The sequence below is a fragment of the Plodia interpunctella genome, chromosome 2 (assembly GCF_027563975.2).
Source record: "Plodia interpunctella isolate USDA-ARS_2022_Savannah chromosome 2, ilPloInte3.2, whole genome shotgun sequence".
NCBI classification, from domain to species: domain Eukaryota; kingdom Metazoa; phylum Arthropoda; class Insecta; order Lepidoptera; family Pyralidae; genus Plodia; species Plodia interpunctella.
The window spans coordinates 10,583,544-10,598,706 of NC_071295.1; the positions used below are offsets into that span (position 1 = coordinate 10,583,544).

The 15,163-nt window shown below is 34.1% G+C and overlaps 1 protein-coding gene across 1 annotated transcript; it reads right to left on the reverse strand.

Annotated features, from left to right (window-relative positions):
* Nucleotides 1–1,303: 1,303 nt before the first annotated feature.
* LOC128676180 (uncharacterized protein) lies at nucleotides 1,304–3,083 on the reverse strand. The gene is made up of 2 exons (XM_053756175.2): nucleotides 2,899–3,083; nucleotides 1,304–2,119 (listed from the first exon to the last, which is right to left on the reverse strand). Exons 1-2 carry the CDS (start codon nucleotides 2,990–2,992, stop codon nucleotides 1,485–1,487), a joined length of 729 nt encoding a protein of 242 aa, XP_053612150.1. The 5' UTR covers nucleotides 2,993–3,083; the 3' UTR covers nucleotides 1,304–1,484.
* Nucleotides 3,084–15,163: the final 12,080 nt, after the last annotated feature.

Below are 15,163 nucleotides of genomic sequence, written 5' to 3' on the forward strand. Positions count from 1 at the left end.
TTGAAACTAGTATTACGTTTTTTTTTTCTCTTCTGGGAACTTACTATATGTTTTATATTATGTAGAGTACGATACATACAAGATTAATTGATTATGCTCTCGTGCCTAGTCATTCGGTAAAAATATTCATCAACTTATTCTATGTATGTGTATTTCTTCAAAATTTAATTCTTCGGCTGATTCATATGATGAAATTTAATTTCAATGTTTTTATCAAGTAATTGTCAGTTTTTTACGCCGGACAATGTGTTTTTTATAAATACACAACCATACTTACCTAATTTTTTTTCTAAAAAGTAATTTAATTAACTTATTTTACTTAATTATTATTTATATCGATTAATGTTAATGGGAATACAATATAGAAAATTTTGTCCTATTAACTTCGGAATCGAGCGGGAATTGAACCCACGGCCCTGTCTACCACGATAGTGATCTGTTGTTACAACATAAAAGTAAGTCATAGGTTACTGTTTATTTATGTTATTTTATTACGTATCCAATATAGTATCTATATGCAACCGTGTGTTTGTCTATTACAGTTTACGGCTAAACCGTTTTAAATTCATTTAGTATAGATAGATATAGGTCAAGAAATATATGATTTTTTACGAATTATTTTGTTTGAAAAATATACGACATTCTTTTTACCTCACGAACCCGCGGGAATACCTAGTCTACAGATAATACATAAATACATTACAAATAAACCTAAACTATTATCTTGCGACTTCATTATCTACAAATATAATTTTTATATAAATTTTATACTGTTTTATATGCATCACTGCAGTAAATACATGCATAAACAACCACATCCGCGTGCTATCATATAATATGGACTTTTTTGTCTCAAGGAAGACTCAATAAAATACATTATTAATGTATATACATACATAAATAATGTATTTCCCTACATATGTACTTCTTTCTCACGTTTTTATTTTAATTCAATTAGATCTATTATCCAAATTTTATACTTTTTAATTGATGGTGCTTGAAATTTATATCACAGCAGCGTTTTTATTTATAAAACAAATCGATGAAAATAATCCCAATGACAAGGATTTCTAGGAAAATGTATAAAACAAAAGTAGTTTAATTACTTACATAAATGTAATTCCCAAAACGGCGCGAAATAGTTTTTGTTGACTTTACGCGAAGCGTAATATAATTAACACATTAATTAATATATTTTATGAGATGCTGAGACGAATTCCCCAAAAGTGAGTATTTAATAAAATCCCAGTATTTATTTGGGTATTTACCAAATGATTTATTTAAAAGCAAAAAAAAACACAAATGAATATTTGGCAGTTATTTATTGGTTTAACAAATATGTACTTATACTATTGAGCGTGCTCGTTTCATTTTACGCTTTACAACTTTTTAAATTTTTCAAAGTTTTTTGCGACTTTGGCTTACAAATACACAAACTGACATAGATTCAAAATGATATGACTAATAATAACAATAATACTTAATTAAGGCTGTAATTTATGTTCCGGCCGTTGTTGTGGCACGCCATAGGCTGTGGCATGACTGGTGGCTACTCCTCCGCGGCCGGTGCTGTAAGCGTTCGCGATGGCCGTGGCGCCACCTGGCCCACCACCGTTAGCTGATCTTCCTCCCCACCCAAAGAACATGGGGAAATACGCCGAAGCCGGCATCCTTGGCTGGTATTCTTCGTCATCTTCATCATCTACCGGCCTTTTAGCTTGTTTCTTCTTTGACACCCTATTCTTTGGCTTCTGTACTGGCTCTTCATCTTCCACTTCAGGCTCTAAGATTTCAGGTACGATGGTGACTCTGGGCGTGGTGGAAAATAGTTCAGTTTTTTCTGTTGGATCAGCGATTTCTGTCGCCTCAGTTATTGGTTTCTCCGGCGACTGGGGGAAGAAGACTTCATTCTGCTGGGGCGGGGGGTAGAAATCAGGTTGCTGGACTTGTCGACGCCTGTCGGGGTAGTAGTACTGGCTGGATGGTGGCTGGTTCTGCTCGGGCTGCCGGAACATGAAAGCTGCCATGCCGCCCCCCGCGACGCGGGGGTTGTAGTAAGGGTTGTAATAACGACTGAGCACCATGCCCCCGCGGGAACTGTCGCTTGAGCCATAAGATACTGTAACGATGAATTTCACTTAATGTTTTTTAGAGTTACAATTAAAATTGTGCTTCTTTGGTTTAAATAAAAATACGAGTAAACTTTAATACATAAATAAAAATAAGACTCACAAAAAACTGTGATTTAAAATATAATTTTAAAATATTTATCAATAATTCCGTTTGGCTATTTGTATGATCATCATGAGAGAAAAAATAATTTACATAGTTTCATAAGACAAAATGATTCTAAAATCTTACAACACAAGAGTAGATTTAAGTCGTTTATATTATTCCAAAGAAGATTACATAGTAGGTTCGAAGCATTTATCATCAAACATAATCAGCCTAACATGACGGCATCTTGTGAGGAAGCCATTGAAGTATTCCAATTCTGGTAGGATTTAGTAATACTACTATACTACCAATACCACAGTAGTTTAGCGTGTCGGATTTATCATCGACACGAAGAAGAATGAGAAGACATCAAAATCATTAAATCATAAATGCGTAAGTCACGCTACCACAAGGTAAGGTTTATTTTTGAATAATGGTAAGCCCTTCCGGCATGACAGGGACCAACACTGTTTAAATGAGTTTCTTTCGGCATTTCTTCTCAGCGAAATGCTAGTAGTTTATAGCTTTGGTAAGTATTATTTAATTCAGAATATGACGTAAAAATACATGTGAAGGCTTAATTTCTGAATAAATGATTTGATTTAAGCTTTGGGGTCATATTACTTTGAGAAGTTTGGTATAAGGTAATAAAACATATAAGCAATTTGAACAATAACTTACATGTATCCATATCAGCTCCATAATAGTACGGGAACGGATACGGGTACGCATCAGCCAGCCACAACACGCAACAAAAAGCAACTAACAACTTCATCTTTCCAAGTTTAGTAACCGTTACGGAGTCCAGTATAAAGCAACAGTGAGTCCAGGTGCAGTGTTGTCCAGTATACAGCTATAAGCCAGGCAAACCTCAGTTTATATACTCCAGACGATCTGGACTCATTGGGATGCTAGCCACGCCGCGGCTGCGCCTGCGCACGTTTCGCCCGTCATTTTACACCATTCGCCAGAGTTCTCCAACCGTTATGGAAACTGCACATTTGGGTGTCCTAGTCGGGAGATGCCAGCCATGTCTCTATTTAACCGCTTTGTTTTGATGTTTTTAGACTTGAATAAAGTGAGTCAGAGTTGGGAAAAATGTTGACACAATAACGCATTTATCACAGGTGTCGTGCCCATGGAAAAATATTAACAAATATTCTGGGAAATCTCGTTTCCTGAAGTATTGCTGTCAAAAGGAAGAATCGCGTGTCTTATACTTATAGGATTATCTTCCTAGACCATGGATAGTTAGAGGAGATTATCCATGACCTGGCCATGGAAGGTAAATTCGAGAATATATAAATAGTTAACAATCACGTAGGTACAGGCAATACAATACAGGCGCTGTATTATTTATACATACACCCCGTTATTTTAAAAAAGTTAAAGCATTCGCCCTTATATTTGTCATTGACAGAAAGAGACGGAAGATACTTTAGCTTAATGTGTAATTTAATTTTTTTATGAATAACAGGGATATCCATTACTAATCCAAACTAATATTATAAATGCGAAAGTCTGTCTGTGAAATAGTTCACGGCTAATCCGCTGGATCGATGACGAAATTTGATTGTTTTTTTAAATCTGTTCCGTCCCACTGCTAGGCAGTCTCCACCAAGAAATTTGGAACGTATGTAGTTAAAGGCTCCTATTCAAAAACAGGCTACTTTTTTTAAATCAACCCCCAAGCGACTAGGTATAATGTGGGGGCTGAAAGTTTGTATGAAACATGTCTATTCCGCTTTCGCAGATAAAATAATGCGAATAAAAGCTAGTAATATATTAACAAGTTTAACATGTTTTACTTTTCTTGAATAAGGTAAGACCATTCTGTAGAAACAAAGTCGACTTCCCCTGCAATGGCTGGAATTACAAAAGGGTTCATTCAGACTATGTCTGACTAATCCCAACATGTCGCTTGGAGACATTATTGTTTACAATACTTACTACATTTTCTTGGAAAAAATACAACCACGCCATGATCGATGATAAAATGTAAACATGTTTTATTACCTGAAGGGCTATGTGAAGTTAAATAAATTTGAATGTGATTTTGTCTTGTTTACTAATTTAAACACTTTAGTTTGATTTTCTAATTATTATTAAGGGATCTCAATTTCTTATTGGTCGTTCCGAAATTTAAGCATTTTGTAGCTTTGATAATAAAATATTTAATTTAGAATATGTCGTAAAAGTGTACAGCTGTGAAGGTCTTATTACAGAATTCTTAATTTTAACTTTAAAGACAATATTTTTGGCAAATATTTAATACTATAAACATGCTCGGAAAATCAATGACGGCAAGCAAGATACACAAATATAGCAATAAGTATGTACCTAAGGTTTATTATTTCATCCGCTTTCCTTTACGGATCTAACGCGCAGTAAACATCTTTAAAAGTTGATTTACGCCCCCATCAAACATAATGGTCGTTTATTGGGGTACATGCCTCTCTGTATTCAGTCCATGACGTACATTTAAGAACGGCGCGCCGTGCCCAAGCTGATGGTATCTCAATTCGTCTACCATTTGTTGAGATACCATCGCTATCACGGCTTTTCGCCAGCTAAATAGTAGTGCGTACGTTTGTGAGGATGTATGTATATTTGTAACTCTTTCACGCAAATTCTACTGGACAGATTGTTATGAAATTTGGTACACGGGTAGGATATAACCTGGAATTATATATAGGGTATTAAAAATACCCAAAATTCCCACAGGAGCGAGCCCCGGAGATAGTAGCAAAAGAGCGACTTCACCAAAAGACTTTCCTTCTGTGAAATACGATGTTGTAATAGAAAAAGATCTTAATTCTATTATAATTATTCTAAACCCTCAAGATTCAACCTCGCACTATCACAACCTCGGGGAGCTCTTCGGAAAATTATAGTATTTGCTGGACTGTTGTCGATATGAACAAACTGACGCCAAAAAAAGCTGATGAATTAAATATTTTAGACTGAAATAAGTTTTGTCATAAATCAATACATTATCTAAAAATAATGAGAGGTTATCACGGTTAGCATGATATTTAGAGAAGTCACAATCGTTTCGACAACTAAATTTTATATGGAAAAGTTACGTAAGATTTTCATTTGTAGATTGCAGTAGAAGCTGTTCATTTGTAGTTGTGATAACATTTCGCACTCACAAAAACTCGTGCTACAAAAATACTCAGTTGGCAAGTTTAAAAATATTCTGATTAATCGAATGCGAATTTTGCAAACGTCCTTTAAAGTAGGCAAACGAATATATGCCGGAAACATGTACAATAACGTACATGTCATTAGTATGTCGGCTGTACTCCTGTGATTCATGCCGCGGACTACTAAACACGATAACACCTGTATTTCTGTCAGCCCCGGTATTTAGTCGTTTGGATAAGATCTTTATTTAAACAGCTTATTTGGTAATATTGTTATTATATTTTATTTTTATTACTAGTCGTTCGCCGCGAAGTTAGACCTCGTTAACACAATACATTTTTACAAAATTGTGAATATTTCTAAAACGTCTTAACCAATTTTGATGCCCCGCGAACTTAAAAATTCTATTGACATATCCTACATACCTTTTAAGTTTCATCAAAATCAGACCAACGGTTCGAAAGTTATCGCGTTATAAATATACATACAAAAAATATATTTTTGCCCCAAGTTGATTTGTAGACCGTGCTCGCTTTGCTCGCTCGGTCAATTAGAGTTACTGTGAATCTGAAAATGTTATCAGGGAGTATTTTAGTGGCGTAACTAAAGGTCAAGTAAGGTGGAAGCACCCCGGATAAGCTCATATGAGAAAGATAATTTTTATATTTCGGATTAATATAGACTCTAAAAAGTGTCTGGTACAGATGCCACCATAAAGATAAGGGAATGGCACATTTTAAAATAAATAGTGATCCTGCTAATTTTATAAATGCGGAAGTTTGTGACGATGTATGTGTGTGTATACGTACACACATACTCATATGTATAACACATAGGGTACATTTTATCCCGGAATTCCCACGGGAGCGAAGCTCCGGGGCGTGGCTAGTCGGCCATAAATTAATTTCAAAATAATGTCATAACAGTTTACAGATGCAAAGAATCAAATGTAAGTAGTTGTGTATTTTCATTCAACATTCAATATTTTAGTCGGTGGAGCTCTATCCATCTCTCTCTATCTTCAGCCATCGTTCTGACCTCTCTGTACGACACCACTCTTGCTCTGTACTTTGTTTGGTCCATAGCCTTATTAGCTATCTCTTTCTTTTTTCACTTCTATTTTCCTTTCTATCAGGTTTTAAATTAGATTATCATGTCGTACAAGGTGGCTAAATATTTTTTCACGCTTCTACTTTATAATTATTAATAACATTCTTTTTTCGTTTACAAGGTCTAGCTAATAGGTACTTCAGTGTTTCTCTTCTTTTCTTAGTTTATTTTCTTTTTTAAGATATTATGCGCCGACCCCATTTAAAATCCTATTTTAAATGGTGAGGAGCAAGGAGGTAAGGAAAGATTTCTCTAAAAATGGACTGGCATTTTTGTAAATAGATTTTGCCGCGGGCTCAGCCCTCGTGATGTTCCCTTCAGTGATATATTTATACTCTTTAACTAATCTGATTTCCCCATACGAACTTTGAACCCCCTTTTTACCCCCTTAGAGGATGAATTTGGAAAAATCCTTTCTTAGTGTACCCCTAGACCATATAAGGAACCTACGTGCTAAATTTGAACTTTCTAGACCCTGTGGTTTGGGCAGTCATTCCATGCCTTCTTTTAAATATAAATATGTAATTTGTAAGTTTTTGGTATAAGTTTAATTTAGTTAGTTTTAATTTTATTTATAGTTTTATTTGTCTTAATAGGAAAGGCATCAAGAATAGTCAACCCGTCGATGTAGAAAGACAACCACAACGCAACCAGATCTTGCATGCCAGTTGCATTGTAATACAGTCATGGAGTGCAGTGACGTGGCCCCACCCTGTCTGAGTTCGGTCTGCGCTGCGCCGGCGCCGCCATTCTATGTAGATTGACGTTTTGACGTCAGTTGCATTTTCCTGCTCTTTGTCTTGACCACTATAGGACATTTGCATGCAGGACTTGGGTATATTATGGGCCGATAACTGCTACTAACAAATAAATAAATATATTAGGACAAATCACAGATTGAGCTAGAGCCAAAATACGTTCGAGACTTGTGTTATGGGATACTAACTCAACAATACTATATTTTATGATACTATATTTTATAACAAATACATATATAGATAAACATAGAAGACCCGGGCCAATCAGAAAAAGAACATTTTCCATCATGACCCGACCGGGGATCGAACCCGGGACCTCTCGGTTTAGAGGCATGCACTTTACCACTGCGCCACCGAGGTCGTCAACAAATGTATAATGAAAATGTTTTAAATTTCAAATAGGGTGAATAGGAGTGTTATATATAGTGCTATACAATAAATAAGTAATAACTATAATATATACTAAAAATATTTGTTTCTATGTTAAACTATGTTCATTTAGTCTTATTGCACTTAAAAATAAAAATCTAAAACAAAGTAAAAATAAAAAAATAAAAACATATACACCCCAAAAAGTTACTTGAGTATTTAAAAAAAAAAGTTTTTAATAGTTTACATCAGTCATGACAAATAAATTAATCGAGCTTAAATCATAGTATATATGTCTTGAGGAATCGAACTAAAAGCTCCGTGTAAAATAAAAAAAAAAAATTAAAAAAAGTAATTTGTCTGAAGACTTGTAATTCAAAAAGAAACGCTAATTTCAGTTCAACGTTAAAGAAACCCGGACACGAGTTAAATTAACTCACTAGAATTGATAATAACCATATAGCTCTTTCATCTGTATCGGCTGTGAGGCCACAAACACCTACTGACAAATATAACACAAATAAATCTATTGGACTTCCTCTATTTATAATGATAAAAAATAGTTTTTATTAACAAATTTTCCTCCGTAGCCGAGGTGCGAGTGAGCGCGGACGTGCCTGTTTTCTCGATTCACATCGATTTGATTTATCGATTCTGGATCAGCACTCGTTCGGAATCGATAATTTTTATCCTCTTTTATTACACGTCATTTGTATAAAGTATGCGCGCATTAAATTTTTTTTTACGCTTCCAACAGACATCAACGCGTCTTTTGTGATTATGTTCATAATCGTAATTTACTAAAAACATGATAATACAAGATGTTACAGATGTACAAAAAGAGGTACAAAATATGTTTAGGTATAAAGTAATCAATAGTCTATGAATGTCTTTTGTCAACAAGCCATTTAATTGATTTTTTATTATTATTTTTCATAGATTTATTGTCTTTTTTTTACCTTCAAATCTTTTGTATATTAAATGAAAAAGTATATGATCGGTTTAAAATAATAAAAATGATCGTTATAAAATAATAATCTATCGGCTTTGACACCTTTTCAATATGTTAATTTGATGAGCTTTTGTGTAGCAGTTTCTAAGTCAAACAATCACAAAACCAAAAATGTAATAATTATTTCCATTTTATAAATATTCATTATAATAGATGAAGAGATGTTCCCAAAACCCGCCAATGCCCTATAGGGCAGTGGGTTTCTGTCTTACGTCATACTTGACCGAGCGAGGTATGACGAGCCGTATTGTTCCCATGTTATATCATCAGTGGTTAGTCATCAATCACAATGGTTAAGTTTTTATAGTCTGATTTAAAATTAGACATACAAGTTTGTTAGTTAAACTTATAATAGAAATATATTAAGTAAACCGATAAATCAGTTTACTAAAAATAAAGTTTAAACCATTATAATTATGCACTTAAAATACAGGAAGAAAAAATACTTATGGTAGATTTTGAGTATGTCGCGTTTATACAAACAGATACGGTAGGATCTTTTTATAGTATGCAATAATATGTAACAAACTGAGAACTGAAAATATTTTTTATACTATCAAGCAGGTTAACAGGTAGCTGCTCATCAGGAAGAGATCATTGCAGCCTATGGACGCTGCAAAGGCCGACCTTGTGGCTAAACCCTACAAACCGAAACACAGCAATGCAAGCACTGTTGTTTAGCGGCTAAATTACGCGAGGGTGAGGAGAGAGAGAGACAGAGAGTGTCGGTGTGGCGATCGTTGTGCCTAAGTCTACATGTAGTAAGTATGCTTTAAGTAGTAGTATGATATGATCTACGAAGCCGACAATGTTGTCCAGAAATGGATTGATGGCTTGCCTCTCAACTTTTAGTCCTAGATTGTGTTGCATCGAAAAAAAAAGAACATTCGCAAATAATAAGTCTTCTTCACAGTCGTATTCCTCATGGCTGAGGGTCGTGGTCATTACGTGGAATGAAACACACACAATAACTTTCTTGGCATAAGTAATGGAGTGGTTTGCCATTGCCTTCTCCAGTATAATAATAAGTAAGTATGCTTTAAGTCACGCTGGGTAGGTCAAGTTTGCCCAATGCAGCCTGAGAGATGGACCCACATTCTTATAACCTGGATTCCAAGTGACGGGTATAGAAAGCGAGGTAAGCATAGGACTAGACGGTCGGATGAGCTTAGGGCATTCGACAGACATTGGATGGAGAAGACCAAAGAAAGGGACACATGGAAAAAGAGAGACGGGAGGCTTTTGCCCAGCAGTGGGTCATGTTATAGCTATTTAAAAAATGCTTTAATCTTTTTAACGTCGTACTGCTAAAATATTGTGCTAATATATAGTTCTATAATATTATCATACGTTTAGTTTAAGCTAATTTTTAGACACAAATCCTTTGAAAATCCTATTTATAATTCGGAAATTCTAATTTGTGTACTCATCGAATCTCCTTAGTTAAGATGCAGCAGATGCCGTCGTATTTTATTGTTCTTTTGGGGAACAATTCCGCCAAAACACCTGCGAATATCGGAGACAGAATATAAATCCTAGCTGAGGTCGGAATCCTACCTGAATTTAATTACACGGCCTTAGACTATGTCATAAATTACCACTAGGACGATACGCAATAGGCTATTAATGAATTTTTCATGAAGTTTTTTATTGTCAAATATATTTATGTTCAATTCGAAGTCGATTTGATTATACGATAATGGCTTTATAAAACAATGTAATGCATTTAAAATACATTTACATTAAAAAAAAACATAGTCATTAAGATTGAATTTTTTCATTAAGTATATCTTAACCGTTAATCCAAAAATAACATCAAAATATATACAATTTTATCAAGTAAAAGAGTGAATTGATGATGATGCCCTTCGATGTTTTAATTTAACTCCGCTGTCCAAAGAAAATGAGACACCTACGATCTCTCTCACTTAAGCGCATTCACAGTTTCTTCCTTTGTTTATTGGGGAGGGGGGAGGGGGCAAAGCAATCAAATGTACTGTAAGTACATTTAATTGCTTAGCCGCCCCCTCCATAAAATTTCGGGTAACATATTCACAAACGGTCGCAGATCCGGCCCAGAAATCGTCGCGCCTTCCGAGAAATGATAGCGACGACGCGCGGAATTCTAAAAAAGTTAATCGCGAAATTTGCGTGCGAACGTAACCCGACGTCGTTGTGGGATCAATAGGGCTGACTATCCTAACCAATATTACAAAATGATTTCTTTAATGATAGACTCGGATAGAATTTAGTGCTAGTATACATTATAATTCTTTTTTTTTTGTTATTTGTAGTGGATAGCATGCTCCTCTTTATTTATTTACATTTGCATACCTATATTCGGTAAAACATGTAGGTTTAATTCATTTTGACATCAATTTGTATATTTGTACTCATGTTTTTGGCAAATAAATGTTTTCTTTCTTTCTTTCAAATGCGAAAGTCAGTTTGTTTGTTACCTCTTCACTCTTCATCTGCTCAACATATCTTCTTGAATTTTGTTTAAGTACATGCAGTTTGAAATACGGAGAAGGACATAGAGTAACTTTCATTCCGTAAAAATACTGTTCCTGTAAAATTTGCGGGCGAAACTGCGGGGAAATGCTAGTAGTCTATGAAGCTGATCACTGATACTTGAAGTTACTTGCAAAACCTTCGGGTTAGCTGATAATGATTTAAGATTCAGAGTAAGACGAATTTGAGGCAACATTGAGGTACTAGTATAATATATCATACAGTTATAACATCTGTACACAGTACTTTTTAAAAATGAACCAATTCTCATTAGATTCGGGATATACTAAGAACAAAGTCACAGCTTATATATGATGACTTCAATAAGAATTTCGCAATTCTATATCACATGTACATTCTATTTCGGACATACAATCTATTTATAACATACTATTATTACTTATTGGTAATATTTTTATTTTTTTTATTGAAAAAAAAATTCACTCATTCAATTATTTTTTATAGAAAGAAATTTGTTTATATCAGTTGTTTTACATGTACTAAAAATATTGTGACACTTTTGCGATTGGTGTTTAAAAAGTTACACATTATAACTACCATCACTATTTAGCTGCACCCAAACTTGCGCATGTTTTTTTTGCGCATGTTGCAATTAGTAAAACGGAATTTTTACTAACCCTACAATATTTAATTTCTTAACGGTGGTAACACAAACTTCACCGTGATTGTATTCAAATATATGTAGTTTTTATTTGGACGACTAATACAGGTTGATGTACAGTGTTACGGTTAAACCACAAAGTTTGGCTACTTCTAGGTTTTGCCGGCTATATAGGTCAGTCGATATCAGTTAGATAGGTAATCAGGACTTAGAAAAGGACATAGGGTGGGTACCTTTTATCCCGAAAAAATAAAAGATCCCGTGGGAAATTCAGGCGGGAGAAGCCGCGAGCATAAACTAGTATTAACTAATTTTAAACTTTCGCGTTTTATTACTAATTGCTTAATAATGACATTTAACGCGCACACACCTTTTGTACCGCGGACGTTACAACATAATGTCATGCAAATCATATTAACTACACAGGCTGTATATTTAATACCATATGGTTTCAAAAATGGAATAAAAATATGAAACGTATTTCTCTTAAATTAATCCCCCTGTATCTGCGTAACACGCGCAAACCGTACATTATTCGCAGCGCGTGCGCATCTTATTGACGCGCGCCTTGTCTAGAATAACATTATTATTTGACACTTCGTCTATGATACACCGACAGTGTCTCCTAACCCAGCTAAAGCATGAATCCTAAATAAACGACGGCAATCTGTACGACGACGATGCGTGTATGTATACGTGATTGTGTAGCCCACAAGTATGTATATATACACGCACATTTCATTTCACGAATCGTGCTGCCAAACGCATTTGTCGCTCACCTAAGACGCCGGGTAAATATAGAAACATTTTGTATATTTATGATATTGTTTTAGGCAAAAACATTTTTATGTTAAAAACGTACGTTTATAAATGGCATGTTTAAAACGAGTTTTGAATTCTTTTGTTCCACCGGATACATTATATTTAAGTAGGTGTTAAAACGAAGAATTATAAACGCATTTGCTAAATAATAAAACAAAAAATATGTTTTCACGAAACTGTTATATATATTGAATATTATTAATAAATACTATACTTAAATAAAAACAAATATTGTTGTGAACATGTGTAAATCAGCGTCCCTGGACCCGAAAGCCACAATAAATTCATTCAAGCAACAATTAAAATCTCATTTATTAAATATCCAAAAACGGAACAATGCAACAAGTCGCCGGTGACGGTCGTTGTCTCGAAATCCTTAATTAACGGACCATTACTGTATCTATTGCTTTAACTGTATGTATTGTATTAGCGTTTGTAGAATCAAATAAACAGTTTATTTATTTAACTATCTACTTATCGTAGTATCCCAGTATGTATCTCACTAGGTACATATTTTAAGCACTATATTACTGCACTCATATTTCGCACCAGCACCTACTTAGTAGTAAAGGCTCCAACTGAAAATCAGTGTATTGCTCCTAGAGTAATAACATCACTGAGTTGTTTAGATTGCTGCAGCACACACACCCATAATAACTTTTTGTATTTATGGGTAAGTACGTTTTGTTTTTTTTTTATTATCTTAATTTTCTTTTTTGGTGTGTATCTGTAGTTTTTTGAATAAACTTATTTCTATTCTAAAGCATGGCTGAGGAAGTAACTGCAAACTCGTTCAGTCTTATCGAACGGAGACTCCGTTCGTCTAAGTATGTCGCACCGTCTAACCGCTACTATTAAGTTGTTTCAAATTAATTGATACTACTAATTAGTATAAACCCATTTAATTTTTTGGTGAAATTCAATATCCAAAGTACCATATACTATTACGGAAATTGCATTTCACAAAAAAAAATCCAAACGTCTTCCATCTTCAAAGTTAATACGAACCGAATTTTCCTATGTCATTTAAATTTTCAGCATTATTGTACAAGTCCCATTTTGATGGTATAGGTAAAGAGTGATTTTGGAGGTCCAGTGACTATGATAGGTGGTCGAATGGGTCCTTTTGTGTAGGTAATTTTTTTTTTGGGTCCAGTGGGTACTTTGATTTTGAAGGGAGGACGAATGGACCCTATTTTTGAATGGGATCCAATTTTAAAGGTCCAATGGGTACTTTCCCGAATTAAATCGAATCAGCTATAACATGTCTATGCAACTTTGCTGTAAACAAACTTAGTAGTCAGCTAGCGAACCTGACACCACATCTACATTGACGTGCCAGTTTCACATTTTTGCTCTGTAATTTGGTGAGGAGTTTAAAAAAATCTGAAACATTTAACTAGGGGGCTACCATGTAACATACGTTATTATCATTTTTTATCAAATCCTTTATTCAGTATAATCTCCAATATCCAACAACATTATAAAACCTCACCACAAAAACCACGCAGGGTTTATCCGGGCATCGGCGAGTCGCTGTTATTATGTTTAGGCAGGTAAAGAGTTTTCAACTAATTCTTAAATGTTTTACAATTCAGTTAGTAACGTGCTTCGTGTTTGTATGTTTCGTGTGGGCTTGTAGTTGCGACTTGAGTATCTATCGCCTGAGATAAAACGTGACCTTATTATGCCATATGCCAGGTTATTATCTACATGTGTACAGAATTTCTTTAAATTTAGTTCAAGTACAAAACATTCTCATACACATTCAATATTTTGGCAAAGTCTTAAAAGGATAGGATTATAAGATTGCGAGTATTTTAAGATGAAATGATAACTGTGAAAAAAATAATTTCTTACAAAACACACATTAACGCATCTTTCATCATTATGGAATATGAAATATTTAGATTTAATTATTGTGCATGTAGGTACATGCACAATAATTAAATCTAAATATTTCAGTAAATAGGTATTTACTTATATTTATAGAATAATTGTAAGTAATTATTAGAGAGTAATAATTTAACTTAGAATAGCTATTCCAAGTTAATTTAAAGAAAATTATCTCTGGAACAACACGCATAAATTCGCAAAAGTACCTCTGCGCAGTAAAACATCTAATTAAATTAATTCGTTATTGTAATTAGTTGATTTTGCATTCGAGCATTGTGTCCTACGTGACTGCAAACTGCAGTTAATTTGAGACGTCTGAGGATCTAGTGAGACAGGTTTATTGCATTCACTTCTGAATTCTGGGACATGCCATTAAACTAACTGTGCTCAATACGCCTGCAATTCTATATACGGGGATACATGCATCTGATATTTGTGTTTGTTCTACACTTAAAATTGAAGATATTTTCTAATATCAATTGATACACTTAATTTATGTTTACTGGAAAATACTTGATTTTACATTTTAAATATAAAAATAAAACTAAATAAATTAAATTAAAACTAACTAAATTAAACTTATAATATAAATTGTAATATGTTTTTCAAATATCATTTATGAAAGAATGCTATTTTTATTTTGAATATCTTTTATATTTATATATTTCATCGACAAGCCAAAAAAATCTTGTT

Bases quoted from the DNA above. Each gene is read 5' to 3' on its own strand.
- LOC128676180 (XM_053756175.2), bottom strand. From the start codon at position 2,992: ATGAAGTTGTTAGTTGCTTTTTGTTGCGTGTTGTGGCTGGCTGATGCG. The intron at 2,120-2,898 runs GTAAGTTATTGT...TCATCGTTACAG, and splicing joins TGGAGCTGATATGGATACAT to TATCTTATGGCTCAAGCGAC.